Source organism: Danio rerio, chromosome 6 (genome assembly GCF_052040795.2).
Source record: "Danio rerio strain M-AB ecotype USA chromosome 6, GRCz13ab, whole genome shotgun sequence".
Lineage (NCBI taxonomy): Eukaryota > Metazoa > Chordata > Actinopteri > Cypriniformes > Danionidae > Danio > Danio rerio.
The window spans coordinates 59,767,165-59,787,500 of NC_141026.1; the positions used below are offsets into that span (position 1 = coordinate 59,767,165).

Here is a 20,336-nt window from a genome sequence, read left to right on the forward strand (position 1 = left end):
CACACACCTGCTGAAGATGATGATGCTCTTCATCCTGCAGCTGACCATCAACAACACACACAAACACCTGCTGAAGATCATGATGATGAAGATAAAGATGAGGCTCTTTATCTTGCTGCTGACCATCAACAACAACACAGTAAACTGATGAAGATCATGATGATGATGATGATGATCTTCATCCTGCAGCTGACCATCAACAACACACAAACACCTGCTAACCATGATGAAGATGATGATGATGATGATGATGATGATCTTCATCCTGCAGCTGACCATCAACAACACAAACACCTGCTAAACATGATGAAGTTGATGATGACGATGCTCTTCGTCGTGCTGCTGACCATCAACAACAACACAAACACCTGCTGAAGATGATGATGATGATGATGCTCTTCGTCGTGCTGCTGACCATCAACAACAACACAAACACCTGCTGAAGATGATGATGATGATGATGATGATCTTCATCCTGCAGCTGACCATCAACAACACACAAACACCTGCTAAACATGATGAAGTTGATGATGATGATGCTCTTCGTCATGCTGCTGACCATCAACAACAACACAAACACCTGCTGAAGATGATGATGATGATGATGCTCTTCATCCTGCAGCTGACCATCAACAACACACAAACACCTGCTAAAGATGATGATGATGATCTCCATTCTGCAGCTGACTATCAACAACACAAACACCTGCTAAACATGATGAAGATGATGATGATGCTCTTCGTCGTGCTGCTGACCATCAACAACAACACAAACACCTGCTGAAGATGAAGATCATGATGATCATGATGATGATGATGATGATGCCCTTCATCCTGCAGCTGACTATCAACAACACAAACACCTGCTGAAGATGAAGATCATGATGATCATGATGATGATGATGATGATGATGATGATGATGATGATGATGATGCTCTTCATCCTGCAGCTGACTATCAACAACACAAACACCTGCTGAAGATGATGAAGATGAAGATGATGATGATAATGATGAGGATCTTCATCCTGTAGCTGACTATCAACAACACAAACACCATGCTGAAGATGATGATGATGAAGATTATGATGATGCTCTTCATCCTGCAGCTGATCATTAACAACACACAAACACCTGCTGAAGATGATGATGATGAAGATGATGATGATGCTCTTCATCCTGCAGCTGACCATCAATAACACACACAAACACCTGCTGAACATGATGATGAAAATGATGATGATGATGATGATCTTCATTCTGTAGCTGACTATCAACAACACAAACACCTGCTGAAGATGATGATGATGATGAAGATGATGATGATGCTCTTCATCCTGCAGCTGACAATTAACAACACACAAACACCTGCTAAACATGATGATGATGATGATGATGATGATGATGATGCTCTTCATCCTGCAGCTGACCATTAACAACACACAAACACCTGCTGAAGATGATGATGATGAAGATGATGATGATGATGATGATCTTCATCCTGTAGCTGACCATCAATAACACACATAAACACCTGCTAAAGATGATGATGATGATCTCCATCCTGCAGCTGACTATCAACAACAACACAAACACCTGGTGAAGATGATGATGATGATAATGCTCTTCATCCTCCAGCTGACCATCAATAACACAAACGCCTGCTGAAGATGATGAAGATGACACTCTTCATCCTTCTGTTGACACACACAAAGACCTATTGAAGCTGATGATGATCTTCATATCATCATCAACAAATGAACACCTGTTGCTGCTGATGAAGATGATGCTCGGACGTTGCTGAGACGTTCATGAACTGATCTCAACTGATAGTGAATATTGAGTAGGGGGCGGGGCTGTTTTACGATAGATATATATATATATCTGTATATCGGCTCTGGTGGGAGGCATGCGATGCCTTAGGGTGCCTTAGTGCCCCCACCAGTGCCGATATACAGCCATATCGCCCTGCTACTCGTGTGATATTGCGTTTATACAACAGTTTGACGGCACAATTGTGTATTTAAAAGCAAAATCAAACATGGAGAGTCTCAAAAACCCCTTTTGTATGAGGAACTACTTTCTTCCGCGTAGGATTCAAATCATAAGCTGACAGTTAAACAGCTGAGCGTGCATCTTTTAAACTGTAGATCTGTAGTGTCTGCTTTTTGCTGGCTGTATGTGGGCGGAGTAATACACAAAGGGTAAAGAGGCTGTAGGAGTTCTGATATTTCAGAATATCGCACGACTATCAGCCAATTAGATTTGAGAACCAGACAGAACTGTTGTATAAATATATATAAACTTGTTTGTGCTCATTATAGGTCTGGAAAAAGATCCGTCATGGAGTCAGCAATGATCTTATTCTAAAGGGATTATCGGTTATCTAAAGTATATCCACATGGACAGACTTGAGAGTAAACTTTAACGTTTAACTTTATATCAGTTGTTTAATAAACAGCACTTAATATCCACTGCAATTCTGTTTCTCAGTGAAAGGGGAAGCGATTTAAGAAAGCTATTTTACCACAGAACCACACAGATACTGAGTGTGTTGGTGTAGTGTAATGGACTGATGAGTGCTGATCAAAGCTCTGAGAGCCAGACAGAGTAATCAGTGTGTGTGTGTGTGTGTGTGTGTGTGTAAGAATACTTCATGTATGTCACCCAGCAGGCCTTTGTGATGGTAATTTGTAACGCACGCGGCTGCGTTTACCCGTTACATCAACAAAGACAGAAATGCGTTAGTCCTGATGGCAGAAGTCACCCTGCTGATGTGACTCGTGCCAGCGCGTGTGTGTTTGACAGCTGGGCCTGTGTGTGTGTGTCTTTGTCACTGCTCTATTTAGTGCATTAGCAGCTCTTTGACAATGCAACAGCTTTGCATCGCGGCGAAGTCTCCGTCTGCCCCTCGGCTCTTGTTGTCCTGCTGTTCTGTGCTGCGTCTATGTGTGTGTGTGTGTGTGTGTGTGATTGTATACCTGCTGTTCTCCTGAGGTCCGAGGAAAAGGCCTGGGTCACAGGGGTCAGCAGGCAGACGCCTAGTTAACCCTCCAGGGTAAAGATGCACACACACACACACACACACACACAATGTTGGGATTTAATGTTAATGGGGACTCTCCATAGCAGTGTTTTGACAGCAAATTTTGATTTGCTTTTAGTCGTAGTTAGTTTGACTAAACTTCCATTTTAGTTTTAGTCTATTATTTTAGTCTTCTGAATCATTTTAGTTTTAGGGCGTACTCGCACTATGCCATCCGTACCGTGCCCGGGCCCATTTCCCGGATCGCTTGAGAAGTGTGAGTGCGCTGAATCGGGCTCAAGCACGGTTTACTTGGCCGGCCCTGGCCTGGTTGGAAGAGGTGTGCCTGAGCGCGGTTCACTTGGGCTTTGGCGCGGTACGCTTGTGTAAAACGCGCCAAAGCCCGAAACTGAAAGCGAGACGTGACTTTTAAGGGACTGTTTCATTTGGATTTATTAATCATTCTTACTGTTCAGTGAACGCAAACTGCCGTAGTTTATTAAAGACGCAAACCCCTCACTGCACCACCGCTGCACCTTCAGCAGACCTCCTCATTCCTGCAGCACGAGGGCTTTATGATTGTTTATGAGCGCTAAAAGTGGTGGATCTGTTCGGCGAAATATCTGACTGCTTCTCCGCATCCCTACGAACTGTTTGGTGAAATATTTGACTGCATGTCACTGCATATCAAACGACCAGGGCCGGAGTGGGACTCCTTTTCAGCCCTGGAGTTTCAAGCCTTAAACCGGCCCACCTCAGTTCACGACTGACTATATTAAAATAAGGTCATTTCCAAATCAGTTTCTAATGACACTATCACGTCTTTTTTTGAGAAAACAGCTGCTTTAGAACTTCAAATGTTCAACAACCCTAACAGTATTATATGTCTTAACAATAAAAATGAAAAACATGAAGTTCTCAAACGAGGATCAAACCCGGGTCAGCGGAGTCGTAACCTAAGGTACTAACCGCTGGACCACAAGAGCTGCACATTGAGAGATGACACATCTGAGTTATATCATGATTGACCTGCAGGCTGTATGTTGCTCACGAGGCTGCAAGAAAATAGATAAAAAGAGCAGAGCTGCGGTAAAATAATGAATAAGAAGACTGTGGTCAAGTAAATAAATAAATTAATTTAAAAAGTGTGACTGCTGAGAGCAACAGATTCGGAGCTAGGGACACCGGGAGAAGAGATGACTCTTTTAACATTTATAATGTGAACACAAAACAATTTTATATGAACAGTAAGTAACAGGAGGACTATAATATAATAGGAGAAACTATAATAGATTTTTCATTAGACCAAAACAAACCCGCTCTAAACTCCAGTGCAGAGTTGCACCTCGCTTACACACTGCTTAATACACACAAGAGAGCAATAGGCAAATATCTTTACATATGAAAAAATGTAAATATTAAGGATATATATAGGATATAATAAGAATAGATATAGAATATAAATATAAAGGATTAAAATATTACAAAACATATTATTTTCTAGCCTACATAAATATGAAAAACCACTGCTTTTATGTCTTCTTCATCTCGGGAGGCTTTTTCAGTTCATTCATAACAATTTGCTTTTGTATAATGTTATTATTATTAGCAGTATTATTTATTATATCCATATTTATATTTATTTTATTAAAAACAAGCTTTGATTTGTCCACCTGTCAGGTTTTAGACCATATGGGGCACAGCATGTGTTTTAGGATATAACTCAGGTTTTTGAGCACACTTCGTTATTATTGTTCATTTATTTGTTTGCTGGAAATTAGAACTGAATTTAGAAATAGTTTTGAAATGAATTTTTGCGCTTAACAAACGAAAATTAATTATTTATAGACTAATTGATGTCTGTGCATAAAGGTTTCCCTATCCAAGAGAGTGAAAGTGAAAGTATCTCTCATTCTCACGCAGTAAATGCTCTGCTTAACAGTTTTCAATTTAGCCTTCTCAATTCACCTGTACCGCATGTCTTTGGACTGTGGGGGAAACCAGTGCAAACCCACGCGAAGGCAGGGACAACATGCAAACTCCACACAGAAACGCCAACTGAGCCGAGGTTCGAGCCAGCGACCTTCTTGCTGTGAGGCGACAGCACTACCTACTGCGCCACTACCCAGAAAAAGACATAGATAAATTAAAATAAATAGATAAATAAAAATAGGTATACAGACTGATGTGCTGGAATTGCAGAGGGCCTCCAAATCATGATATTTACCCCTGCGTGTATATTTCTCTTTCTGTTCCTCTCCTCAGCTGTAATGTTTCTACACCACCTTAGCAAACAATCTGCATTTTAGAAATGCTGGGTTATTTCAACCCAAGTCTGGGTGCAATAGGGACTAACCCAACTGCTGGGCTCATTTTTTAATATTAAATAATTCAATCATTTATTAATTTTCCTTCGGCTTAGTTCCTTTATTCATCAGCGTTCGCCAACACGGAATGAACCACCAACTATTCCAGCATATGCTTCACACAGTGGATGCACTTCTAGCTGCAACCCATCACTGGGAAATCCATACACACTCACACACACTAAGGTCAATTATAGCATACCCAAATCACCTGTACCACATGTCTTTGGACTGTGGTGGAAACACCCATACACACTCATTCTCTCTCACACACACACACACACAGTCCAATACTACGGCTAATTTAGTTAATCCATTCCCCTATAGCGCATATGTTTGGACTGTGGCGGAAACCAGAGCACCCGGAGGAAACCCATGACAACACGGGGAGAACATGCAAACTCCACACAGAAATGCCAACTGACCCAGCCAGGACTCGAACCAGCAACCTTCTTGCTGTAAAGGCCACAGTGCTAACCAATGAGCCTTCGTGTCACCCATTAATTAAATTAATAGGACCAAATTTAACCTAATGTGTGGGTTAGTCCACATTTTACCCTATTTGGGATAAAATACTGTAACCCAGCTTTTCTTAAAGTGTTCATTCTGTCTGATTTCTGAGCTACTTTCCTCATGGGGATCAAAAAAAAAAAAAAAAGTCCCTACAACGACAAAACTTGCTGGTATTGATATATTTGTGTATTGCATATTGACATTTGATCAGAAATACAAGGTAAAAACCAACACAATCTCACGGCAATTCGTAACTTTTTCATTTAGTGGCTAATTCGTATGAATTTGTACGATATAATTCGTACAATTTAGTATGATTAGCTTTTCCCCCAATGATGGTTGGGGTTAGGGGTGGGGTCAGGTGCCACGCCTCCTTTTTAAAATCGTATCATTTCGTACGACTGAAATCGTACGAATTCATACGAATTAGCCACTAAACTGGCAAAACGTAAAATACTTACGTTTTCTCGTGAGATCAGGCTGGTAAAAACATACACACACACACACACACACACACACACACACACCACTTCAAATACCACCACTTCCTCAAATACAATACTTTTATGAAGCATATAGTAATTATATATTCAGTTATGCTAATTTCAGAACTTTTGAACACATTTTAAAATCAAGCAGTGCATTTGTTTACATTAGTTAATTTTTTGTAAATTACAATTTTTGTTAAAATAAAACTTTGTAGATTTAACAATGAATAATCTTTATAAATTTCTCTTTATCAATATTAAAGATTAATAAATGCTTTCAAAATATACTGCTCATATAACAGTTCATGCAAATTAATGTATTTACATATTCATGTGCGATCAAAGCAACAAAAATGAAAACACACACACACACACACACCACTTCACTAGCGTAAGGTTATATATGAGCAGATGGACAGCAGGGTCGGCTCATCATCTGCTGAACATTAATACATACATTTACATTTCATTTTTATAATCAGAAACACAATGACTGACTGAGGTCGGCAGACGCACTCGGGTTTGGCTCTGTGTGCAAAATACAAAATACAGTTTAAAGCAGGGGTCACCGACCTTAAGGAAACTGAGAGCTACTTCTTGGGTACCGATTAGTGTGAAGGGCTACCAGTTATTAAATAACACATTTTTTCTTAATTTACTTTTAATTATATGTTATTATTAATAAATAATAATATTCATCAATGTGAAGACATTGATCATGTTAATGATTTCTCACAGTCGTTGTCAACAATGATTTTTAAAAAGTTACATAAATATCAATATGCACTTAAATACACTTAATTTGTCTGAAATCGTTTTTAAAGTTTTATTTTTTAATACATAACTTAAAGTAATTTTCAAATTTACACCAATGCAAGTTTGATTTAAAAAGGATACCTATAAAATATTAGATGCAGCTTACTCATATGTGGTGCTATGGTGAGCTATTTTTTGAACAGGCCTGCGGGCAACTCATGTGAACCTGGCGGGCTACCGGGTGCCCACTGGCACCATGTTGATGACCCCTGGTTTAAAGCTTTAACATTGAGGTATCACTTTAAAACAATCTCCATTAGTCCATGTGTTTACTAACATGAACAAGCTATTAGTGATACATTTATTATGGTATTTATTGATCGCCGTTTACATTAGTTAGGGTTAAATTCAATAGAGTTCATGTTAGTGCATTAACTAATGTTAATAAACACAACTTTGAGTTTTAATAATGCATTAGTTAATGGTGAACTATGATAAATAAATGCTGCACAAGATTATTCATACTTAGGTTATGTCAGCCTGATCTCACGAGGAAACGTAAGTATTTCACGTCTTGACAGTTTAGTGGCTAATTTGTACAAATTTGTACGAGTTCAGTTGTATGAAATTTTACAATTTTACAAAGGAGTCGTGGCACCTGACCCCAAGCCTAACCCCAACCATCATTGGGGGATGAGCAAATTGTAGTAAGTTGTACAAATTAGATCGTATGAATTCATACGAATTAGCCACTAAATCAAATGGTTACGAATTGCTGTGAGATTGTGTTGGTTATGTTAGTAAATACAACAAGCATTAAGTAAAGGGCTATTATTTTAAAGTGTTACCAATATTGATTATAGTTTTTATTTATATTTATTATATATATTTACGTATCAATTTTAGTGTCATCATTTTGTCATTTTTATTATATTTCTATTTGTTTTATTCATTTAGATCAGTTTTGCTTTATGTTCATATTTTTTCCCAACTTTTAGTTTAACGTCTTTTAGTTTCTAAGCATTTTTTTTTTCTGGAAATATTTAATATTTTAATTCAGCTTTATTTTATTTAAAACAATTTTATTGGATTTATTTCAGAAAATAATCCTCAAATACAATACTTTTTTGAAGCATATAGTAATTATATATTCAGTTATGCTAATTTCAGAACTTTTGAAAACATTTTAAAATCAAGCAGTGCATTTGTTTACATTAGTTAATTCCCTGTAAATTACAAATTTAACAATGAATAATCTTTATGAATTTCTCTTTAGCAATATTAAAGATTAATGAATGCTTTCAAAATATACTGCTTATATAACAGTTCATGCAAATGTATGTATTTACATATTCATGTGCGATCAAAGCAACAAAAATGAAAACACACACACACACACACACACACACACACACACACACACACACACACACACACACACACACACACACACACACACACACACACACACACACACACACACACACACACACACACACAATCAGAGAGAGAGCAAGGTTTGTAAAGACAGACAGGTTTAAGACCCAGACAGACATGAAGGATTATGAGAACAGATGGTATAATGACAGAAAACACCCAAACTTAAAATGCAAATATACAAATTATACATTCAAACTGACAGAAACACACACACATACGCAAACACACATACACGAGAGGTATATTTTATAGAGAGAGAAATATTAGAGAATCAAATAAATATTACTCCATTAAAGTTCCGTATTTATTTCAGTATAAGTGACAAAATAGCAGACTTTAATGTAATATAATATAATGTAATATAATATAATATAATATAATATAATATAATATAATATAATATAATATAATATAATATAATATAATATAATATAATATAATATAATATAAAATCGTATAATATATAATATAATAAAATATAATATAATATAATATAACATTGTATAATAAATCATAATATAATATAAAATCGTATAATATATTATATAATAAAATATAATATAATATAATATATTATATAAAATAATATAATAAAATATACTTTAATATACTATACTATAATATAATATAATGCATAAAATAATATAATATAATGTACAAAATAATATAACAAAATATACTATAACATACTATACTATAACATGATATAATAATATAATATATTATAATAACTATAATATAATATAATGTATAAAGTAATATGATATAGTATAAAATAATATAATACAATGTACCAAATATTATTATAAAATATAGTATAAAATAATATAATATAATGTAAAAAATAATATTATAAGGTGTAGTATAATATAATTTAATATAATATAATATAATATAATATAATATAATATAATTTAATATAATATAATATAATATAATATAATATAATATAATATAATATAATATAATATAATATAATATAATATAATATAAACAGTAATTCAGTATCCAGTATATTTGCTGTTAACTTTTTTTTTTATAACTGTACATTATATGCCTGGTTTTATTGAATTTTATTTTTTATTGTAAGTGGATCAAATTTGCTACTGAACAACAAATTTTGTAAGAGAAAACTTTCATTGCTTTTCAACTTTTTAATTTACTTTAATTCACTTTCAATGAATACAATGATCATTCATTGTTTAGTATAAATAAGGAAAAGTAAAGCAAAATACAGTTCTGTGGCCTGTAAGGCAATTTAGTGACTGTTGAATGTAAAAAAAGTTTTGAAATGAGTCATTAACTAGAGAAGATTCATTTGAAGAATCAATTGAATCATTTAACTGACATGTCTAGCGGTAAACGGATGCAGAATGAGGCACTGTTGAAATTCTGAAAGAATCACAAATCAATTTGATTCAGTTGAACTAATTGTTTAAATATCCTAATACATTCAGTTGTCTTATTCTACTTGTGTAATATACAGCCTATCTATCTGCAGAAAAATCGTAGTAAAATCACAAACACTATTTAGTTCAGAAGAATCGGTTGAGCAAATGATTCAGTGTTCATCAGTAATGCAGTCTATTGTCGCCTTCTACTGGTGAGATTCTGTAACTGCAGCAAGAATAGCAGTAAAATCACCATTGTTCAGTAATGAGGCCCACCTACATGAATAAAAATACTATAGTAATTTATAGTAAACACTCCAGTGTGGTTGAACAATACTATAGTAAAGTGTATTATACTGTATATTCTAGTATGTGCAACTCTTTGTTCACCAATACTCCAGCATACTGTATTATTAACTATAGTAAACTGATAAACTGTAATGAATACTGTAGAATACTTTAGAGTTTACTACAGTAAACGGGTGAAAAATGGTTGACGTGTTACCATAGCAAACTATATGCTGAATTATTATATTACAGGGTAGACACAGAAGAAAGTTCAAGATCAATAAATAACAAATAAAAACAGGCTAAAAGTTACAAGTAAATTACAATAAACATAAATAAATTCATCAATTTTAATACTATATTTTTCAAATAGTTTAAAGGTATTTATAGCTTAAAAAAAATAACAATAATAATAATTATAATTATTATTATTATTATTATTATTTACTAGTATGGTTCAAAAACACTATAAATAAGAAAATAAAAATAAAAATGCTACAGTATTTACTACTTATTACAACATTGTTTTGTATGTGGGTAGAAATTCTTAAATGTTGGATTTTTTATTATTAATTTAAATTATTTACTAATACATAACTAAATAAACTCACTGATTATTAATATATTATTTTTCAAATATATTAAAGGTCTTTATAGCTTTAATATTTTTGGAATTTTTTATATTGATTACAAGTATTAACTAGTCTAGTTCAAAGAAAAAAGAAAAACAGTAACAGTTTTTACATTTACAAAATAGTATTTACCACAAATTACTACAGTATTTTGTATGTGGGCAGGACTTTTATATCAGCATTTTTGCCTAGAATAGTTGGCGGTTCATTCCACTGTGGCGACCCCGGATGAAGAAAGGGACCAAGCCGAAAAGAAAATGAATGAATAAATGAATGAAGACTTTCTTTTTTTCCACAGCCTCTGCATGGCAAGGACAATCATAATATAACAGCTGAACCACTAGAGGGAGACAAAGTCAAAGCTGCTGTAGTGATGGATCTGAGAGCAGCAGAAACAGCAGAGCACAGAAAATCTTCAAGGTGATTCATCCATTATGCCCACAACTGATCCACTCAGAAGAATCATTAAATTAAGAAGTTATTTCTTAAGATATATATATACCGAACAATTTAGACCATTAAAAGAAACAAAAACATTTAGTTCATTTAAAAAAAAAAAGTTTTTGAAAGACAATTTTTAAAGACATATACACTCACAGGCCACTTTATTAGGTATACTGGATTAACGGCCCAAAGTGTGTCAAGAAAATCTCCCCCACACCAATACACCTCCACCACCAGCCCGAACCGTTGATACAAGGCAGGATGATCCATGCTTTCATGTTGTTGATGCCAAATTCTGATCCGACCATCCGAATGTGTCAGCAGAAATGGAGACTCATCAGAGCAGCGACGTTTCTCCAATCTTCTATTGTCCAGTTTTGGTGAGTCTGTGTGAATTGTAGCCTCAGTTTCCTGTTCTTAGCTGACAGGAGCGGCACCCGGTGTGCTCTTCTGCTGCTGTAGCCCATCCGCCTCAAGGTTGGACGTGTTGTGTGTTCAGAGATGCTCTTCTGCAGACCTCGGTTGTAACGAGTGCTTATTTGAGTTGCTGTTGCCTTTCTATCAGCTGGAACCAGTCTGGCCATTCTCCTCTGACCTCTGGCATTAGCAAGGCATTTGCGCCCACAGAACTGCCGCTCACTGGATATTTCCTCTTTGTTGGACCATTCTCTGTAAACCCTAGAGATGGTTGTGCTTGAAAATCCCAGTAGATCAGCAGTTTCTGAAATACTTAGACCAGCCTGTCTGTCAGCAAAAACCCCTTCCCCATTCTGATGCTCAGTTTGAACTGCAGCAGATCATCTTGACCATGTCTACATGCCTAAATGCATTGCAGCCATGTGATTGGCTGATCAGAAATTTGTGTTAATGAGCAGTTGGACATGTGTACCTAATAAAGTGGCCAGTGACTGTACATGTATTAACTTGATATGATGTTAGCTGTTTGTTTAAACTACTTATTTAAAATTTACTGAAACAATCGTGGGGCAGCACGGTGGCGCAGTAGGTAGCAGCAAGAAGGTCGCTGATTTGAGCCCCGGCTGGGTCAGTTGGCGTTTCTATGTGGAGTTTGCATGTTCTCCCCGTGTTGGCGAGAGTTTCTTTGGGGTGCTTCGGTTTCTCCCACAGTCCAAACACATGGTGAATTGTGTGTGAATTAGTGTGTATTGCTGTTGGAAGGGCATCCGCTATGTAAAACATATGCTGGATAAGTTGGCGGTTCATTCCACTGGGGCGACTCCAGATTAATAAAGGGACTAAGCCGAAAAGAAAATGAATGAATAATTAAACTAATAGGTTAGCGGTAGGGCAGTGGGGAGCACAACCTCACAGCTGGTTTGTTTCCCAGCTGGGTCAGCTGGCATTTCTGTGTAGAGTTTGCATGTTCACCCCATGTTGGCGTGGGTTTAATGTGGGTGCTCCAGTTTCCCCCACAGTCCAAACACATACAGTATAGGTGAGTTGAATAATTGGCCATAGTGTGTGAGTGTAAGAGTGTATGGGTGTTTCCCAGTGTTGGGTTGCGGCTCGAAGGGCATCCGCTGCGCAAAACACATGCTGGATAATTGGTGATTCATTCCGACACGTCTGAAAAGAAAATGAATGAATGAATAATAGGTTAACTTAATTCCTTCATGTTGCCCCAACACAATTAAATTGTGTGGAATCCAGCAATACATACAGTGTAAGATGAAAACAAATGTATTCAGGCTTTCTGAACAAATAATCTATGCAATAAAGACAAAAATAAATCACTAAAGGTGTTTAAGCATTAACAATATACTCTATTGGCTGACTTTATTCATAACCGTACAAAAATAAAGCATAATTGCAAACAAATGTCTTGGTGTAAAATGATGCAGTGTGAATTTCAGGACCATGATGTACATCAAAGCTCTGATCTGAGATTACAGCTGAGCACTTTTGACATGAGATTTATTTTTAGGTTTTCAGCATGGCATATTTTAGCGTGTGCATTGTTATCATCTTCAGAATTAAAGCACAGCACAAGCTTTTGATCTGAACGTCTTTTCTCAGACGGCTGCTAATGTTGTGAAGGAATCTGCTGTTTGCTCTAACGCTACACTGCCAAAGCATTCCAGCTAATTAGCAAAGAAAGAGTTTAATTAGCGTCTTCAGATGAAGAAAGCTTTGGATGTTTCCTCAGCAAACTCAGTGATTGAGCTGACCTACAAACACACCGATGATCCTGCAGAATGACGCAGAGGAACAACAGGATTCTGACTTTACCTCAAAAATAATACAGTTTCACTCATTCTTTACTATTAATAATAATTACAGGTCGGAATAAGCATTTTTACATGCGCAAACATAAAACTCACCGGCCATTTTAATAGGTACACCTGTCTAACTGCTTGTTAACAAAAGTTTCTAATCAGCCAATCACATGGCAGCAACTCATTTAGGCTGGTAGACATGGTCGAGACGATCTGCTGCAGTTCAAACTGAGCATAAGAATGGGGAAGAAAGGGAATTTAAGTGACTTTGAATGTGGCATGGTAGTTGCTGACAGAAAGGCTGCTCTGAGTATTTCAGAAACTGCTGATCCACTGGGATTTTCACGCACACAACCATCAGTAAATTTACAGAAAATGGCCTGAAAAAGGAAATATCTAGTGAGCGGCAGTTCTGTGGGCGCAAATGCCTTGTTGATGGCAGAGGTCAGAGGAGAATGGCCAGACTGGTTCCAGCTGATAGAAGGCAACAGTAACTCAAATAAGCACTCGCTACAACCGAGCTCTGCAAAAGGTCTGCTACTTCCAGTAGGATAACACACCATGTCATAAAGCGTGAATCATCTCAGGTTTCTTGAACATGACGATGAGTTCACTGTACTCAAATAGCCTCCACAGTCACCAGAGCTCAATCCAATAGAGCACCTTTGGGATGTGGTGGAACGGGAGATTGGCATCATGGATGTGCAGCCGACAAATCTGCAGCAACTGTGTGATGCTATCATGTCAATATGGAGCAAAGTCTGTGAGGAATATTTCCAGTAGCTTGTTGAATCTCTGCCATGAAGGATTAAGGTAGTTCTGAAGGCAAAAGTGGGTCCAACCCGGCACTAGTAAGGTGTACCTAATAAAGTGGCCAGTGAGTGTATGTAGCTATTATGCAAAATAATTTATTTATTTTTGATGATTTTTAATTGTTTTCAGACTTGAGTTCATGCATTCATGCACTGGGCATTTACTGCACTCAAAAGATATCTTTGCTGCTTGTTCAAACTACTTATTTAAAATGAGCTGAAACAAGTCGGAGATTTTTGAGTCTTGAGATTTTTGGGGAAAACTTAATTCATGTTCAATTCACTTAAGCTTGTTAAGCTAACTTAATAAATTTGAGTCGGGACAACAAAAATGAATTGTGTGCAGCCCTGCATTTTTACTGTGTGTCATCGCTGTAAAATCTCGCTGCCTTAATTCTTTTAGTTGAATCAAATTAACTTTTCAAGCCATCTCAACTTACATCAATCAAACTGACTCTAATTATGAAGTTAAACTTTGTATAATGAAGTTGAAAACTGATTAAATTATTGAAATAAGTTAAGAAACATTGAAATATTTGTTGTTTTAAGCTTTGTTGTTTGATTCTTTACAGTTGGTGATCCTTAAGAGGTGATGCGGTGCCGCAGTGGGTTGCTAGTTTGCCTCACAGCAAGAAGGTTGCTGGTTCGAGCCTCGGCTGGGTCAGTTGGCGTTTCTGTGTGGAGTTTGAATGTTCTCCCCGTGTTGGCGTGAGTTTCCTTCGGGTGCTCCGCTCTCCCCCACAGTCCAAAGACATGTGGTACAGATGAATTGGGTATGATATAATTGACCTTAGTGTGTGTGAGTGTGTATGGATTTCCCAATGATGGGTTGCAGCTGGAAGAACAACTGCTGCGTAAAACATATGCTGGACAAGTTGGCGGTTCATTCCGCTGTGGCGACCCCAGATTAATAGAATAAGCGAAAAGAAAATGAATGAATGAATGATCCTCTAGACTACCATGACCTTATCAAACCTTTGAATAATAAAGATAGTAATGAGAATAGTAATGAGAATAATAATAATAATAATAATAATAATAATACTAATAAGAATTAATTATTCAATAAGAATTAAATATTTGTATTATCATATTATTTACCATAATATATTTTTATTATCCTGTTTATTTTATTAACTGATTAATTAATTATGTTTCTTATTATGTTAGAAAGACAGTTTTGGTTACAAATAATATTTCAAAGCAAAAAGAAATTAGCCAACAATTATTCCTGCCAATTTATGAAAAAAATAAAATAAAATAAATTAGTAAATATATATGTTTGATATGGCGAGGCAGTGGCGCAGTAGGTAGTGCTGTCGCCTCACAGCAAGAAGGTTGCTGGGTCGAACCTCGGCTCAGTTGGCGTTTATATATGTATGAGTGTATGTGAATGTGTGTGTGGATGTTTTCCAGAGATGGGTTGCGGCTGGAATGGCATCCGCTGCGCAAAAACTTGCTGGATAAGTTGGCGGTTCATTCCGCTGTGGTGACCCCGGATTAATAAAGGGACTAAGCCGACAAGAAAATTCATGAATGAATATGTTTGATATGATGAAACGACTATATTTTAATGTATATTCATTCATTCATTTTCCTTCAGCTTAGTCTCTATTTCAGAGGTCACCACAGCAGGATGAACCGTCAGCTATTCCAGCATATTCTTTTCCAGCAGCAACCCAGTACTGGGAAACACCCAGACACACTCACATGCACACACGTACACTATGACCAATTTAGTTCATCAACTCCCCTATAGCGCATGTGTTTGGACTGTGGGGGAAACCGGAGCACTTGGAGGAAACCCACACCAACACAGGGAGAACATGCAAACTCCACACAGAAACGCCAACTGACCCAGCTGGGACTCGAATCTGCAACCTTCTTGCTGTGAGGCGATCGTGCAACCCACTCCGCCCACTAATATTTGTATTTTCATATTTATATTAATACATTTTGGTCATGTCTGTTTAATTCATTAATTTTGTTTTTTTGTTCTGTTACAAAGACAGTATTGTTTATAAATAATAATTAAAATCTAAAGACAACTACCCAACATGTATTATATATATACATATACATACATATATATATATATATATATATATATATATATATATATATATATATATATATATATATATATATATATATATATATATATATATATATATATATATATATATTTATACAACAGTTCTGTCTGGTTCTTGAATCTGATTGGCTGATAGCTGTGATATATTTAAGTAATATCAGCACCCTTACAGCCTTTACCCTATGTGCATTACTCCGCCCACATACAGCCAGCAAAAAGCAGACACTACAGATCTACAGTTTAAAAGATGCACGCTCAACTGTTTACCTATCAGCCTATGATTTGAATCCAACGCGGAAGAAAGTAGTTCCTCACACAAAAGGGTTTTTGAGACTCTCCATGTTTGATTTTGTTTTTATATACACAATTATGCCGTCAAACTGTTGTATAAACGCAATACCACACTTGTAGCAGAGCGATATGGCTGTATATCGGCACTGGTGAGAGCACTAACGCACGCGTCCCACCAGTGCCGATATACAGCCATATCGTACTGCTACTCGTGTGATATATATATATATATATATATATATATATATATATATATATATATATATATATATATATATATATATATATAATTTATTTTATTATTTTTAATAAATAAATAAATAAATAAATAAATAAATATATATATATATATATATATATATATATATATATATATATATATATATATATATATATATATATATATATATATATATATATATAACTAATAATTTATTGTGTTTTAATAATTATATTTTATTATTTGTATTATGAGAGAGAGAGAGAGAGAGAGAGAGAGAGAGGTTGCTGTGGTTTGTTTCGGTAGTTCTGGTTAGTAGGCGGGTGTTATATTCTCTGAGTCCGGGACTGCAGCCCGCCGGTATTCCAGGAATGTGTTGATCATGGCGGCCGCAGTGAAGCCCGTGAAGAGCGGACTGCTGGAGCTACGCGTTACTGTACACCACTGGATCCGTGTGCTCGCCACTCTTACCGGGGACACGTTTACCGTGAGCCCCGGAGAAACCGCCGAGGAGTCCGCCAGCAACTCGCCCGCGCCCGGTGCTGCTGTTAACGGGGATCCGGCGAACCTCAGCGCCTCTCCTGTACCGGACACCATCACCAACGTCAAGAGGACCGTCCGGGTCACCAAACAAGAAGTTGGAGGACTTGGAATAAGTATTAAAGGTACGAAAACGAGGTTACATCGCGTATAAATGTGTGCTTGTTTAACTTCGTGCTCGCCCTGAAGTGTTTGGAAACAGTTATTTTGACTGACGGGTCCTGATTCAGCTCTATATATGGAGAATCGTGTATGAATATTGCATGAAGCGAGCAACATTGAGGTAAAGTAGGTGTTATATTCGCATATTCAGACTTTCTTCTTAATAATATGATTTCAGAAAAGTATTGTTTGCAAATTCTAAATAAGAAGTCCATATTAGTAGCCAGTTACTGATTTATATTGAGGTAAAGTTGATTTTATGTTCGCATATTCAAACTTTATACAGTTTAAATTATAATTTAAATGTTTAAATAAATAATTCTAAAATAAATAATTAATATTTTTATAATAATTATAATTTCAAAATACAAAAAAATGGAAAGCAAATTCTAAAATGGGAAATCATATTATCAGCCAGTGACTTTTATAGTACAGCATTGTTGACAGTCAATGAAATAGTGCTAATGTTGTTTTAAAGTCATTTTATTTATTATTTTATTTTTAAACATTGTTTTTGTGCATGTGCTGATACCATAGTAGCATGATCTTAAAAACATGCTTAAGATGCATATAACAGATACAATAACTAGTTTACATCGCTTATTAAAGTGTGTTTATTTAACTTAGTACGCACCCTGAAGTGTTTGGAAACAGTTATTTAGACTGGCTGATTCTGATTCAGTTTTATATATGGAGAATAATTTAGTTTAGCTTCTTCAAATGCATTTAAATTAATTTTCTTTATTATTTTCTTTAATCATTGTGTGTTGTGCGTGTGCTGATAGTAGCCTGTTCTTAAACACATGCTTGTTTTACTTAGAAAAAGAAGCTGGTGTGTACTAAAACACACAACATTTGGGTAAAGTTGGCTTTATATTCACATATTCAGACTTTCTACAATTTCAGAAAAGTATTGTTTGCAAATTTTAAATAGTGAAGTCATATTAATATATTAATAATAATAATATTAACATATTAATGATCATATTAGCAGCCAGTGACTGTCCAAGTAGCATTGTTGACAGTCAGTGAACTAGTGCTAGTGTTGTTTTGAAGTCATCTTATTTTATTTATAAATTTTTTTTAAATCGCTCTCGTGCATCTGCTGATACTAGTGATGTAACGGTATCAGAATTTTGAAGGTACGGTAATACCTCGGTATGAATGGCACGGTACGGTATTTATTGAATAATTTACAGGAAAAACAAAACTAATGAAAAGAACCGAAAAAAAGTGCCAAAAGTGTTTATTTACCTTAACACTGAACATATCAATGACATACAAATTAGCCATCTAGCTGTATGTTTCGAAACAGAAAATTCAATTTTTCAATTTTAATAACAAAAAACTAAACCATATAAAAAATTAAGTTTCAATTTAGTATTGTTGAAAACTCATCACATTCAACATTTAATCACTCACTCACTTAGATAGAGATGGGTTTTTAAGGAAAATTATTATATAACTATAATCTGGTAAAAGCTGGTATCTCTGGGCATTTACAATGTCCCCTGCAACAGAAAAACCCCTCTCATTTGGGACTGAGGTTTCTGGGACAGAGAGATATGATTTAGCCAAGGTTGACAGCAGTGGGTAACGTTGTGCATTGTCTTTCCCCCACTTGAGAGGACAAACCATGAGTGAGATAGAGGTCTCTTTGCGGTACAAGTCAATAGCCCCTTTCACACATACAGACCTTTCCGGAAAATTGCCGGCAATTTTCCGGAAAGGTTGTATGTGTGAACAGGTCCTTTTTGAAAATACCGGTAAATTCGTTCTGGCTATTTTCCGGAAAGAGAAGTTGTAACATTACCGGTAATTTGCCGGAATGCTGCGCTGTGTGATTGCAGAGGGAAGATTCCCGGAATAAGCGCGTGCACGTCTAGAACGTGCTGACGTGAGACGTCTACTTTAGCCAATCAGAACAGTCAGACTCATTTACGTCCGCGCGGTTTATGAGAATAAAAGCCTTTGAATATTTTCCCAGACACATTTAGCTGCTAGGAGTTAGTCAGATCACGTTTATATGTTCTTCTTAATGCCAACTGTGTAAATAATCATCGATGAGATGCTCATGATAAGCCGTTGTTTGTTTACCTTCAAGCTTTGCGTGTGCCCATGAAACAGCCTGTGAGCGCCAGCACACACACATATCATTAACATCTCGACATGCGAAAGTGATCCTGTGAAAGTTGTTCACAATATTGATCATCCACAGAGTTTTTAATTTAGTCAAATGTTTACAAACACAAGCGCAGCCGTTTAAAGCTCATTTGTGGTGAATGATGTCAGAATTTACCGGTATTTTGGAATGGATGTGTGAATGCTCTTTTCCGGAAAATTTCCGTAATGTCCTCGCCTGTGTGAACAGCGCTTTTTTGTATATACCGGTAAAGTCGTTCCGTAAATTTTCCGGATATTTACCGGTTTCACTGTGTGAAAGGGGCTATCGTCTGCATCAATCTGAACAGTGTGCTGTGTTCTGCAGTCCCCATGACTGTTTTTAGTCGTATTCCCCGACTTATATTTCACCACAGTCTGGCAGTGCCTGCATACTGTTTTTTTCTTTGTCTGTCACCTTTTCCTCCTTTTTCGTATCTTTTTAGAAAGAAACCGAAATGCTTCCACACATCTGAT

General features: G+C 36.1%; 1 protein-coding gene and 1 long non-coding RNA gene across 9 annotated transcripts in view; both read left to right on the forward strand.

Moving 5' to 3' along the window:
• Positions 1-15,051, forward strand: part of LOC147836541 (uncharacterized) — a 73,890-nt gene extending 58,839 nt beyond the window's left edge. For 2 of the 3 annotated variants that reach the window (XR_015494374.1, XR_015494372.1), the window contains 2 exons: positions 11,197-11,318; positions 11,511-13,114. This is a non-coding gene — a long non-coding RNA (uncharacterized LOC147836541). Of the gene's footprint in view, positions 1-11,196; positions 11,319-11,510; positions 13,115-14,963 lie in introns of those variants that run through there. The other variant, XR_015494375.1, reaches the window with a different exon arrangement.
• A 2,305-nt stretch (positions 15,052-17,356) lies between these two features.
• The window catches only part of snta1 (syntrophin, alpha 1), a 55,419-nt gene continuing 52,439 nt past the window's right edge, over positions 17,357-20,336 (forward strand). For all 6 annotated transcript variants that reach the window (XR_015494331.1, XR_015494332.1, XR_015494333.1 and 3 more), the window contains exon 1: positions 17,357-17,662. Coding sequence is in view for 1 of the 6 variants with exons in the window: in XM_087258197.1 (XP_087114323.1) it covers positions 17,380-17,662 (283 nt within the window). In the remaining 5 variants the exon portion in view is untranslated. The remainder of the gene's footprint in view (positions 17,663-20,336) is intronic.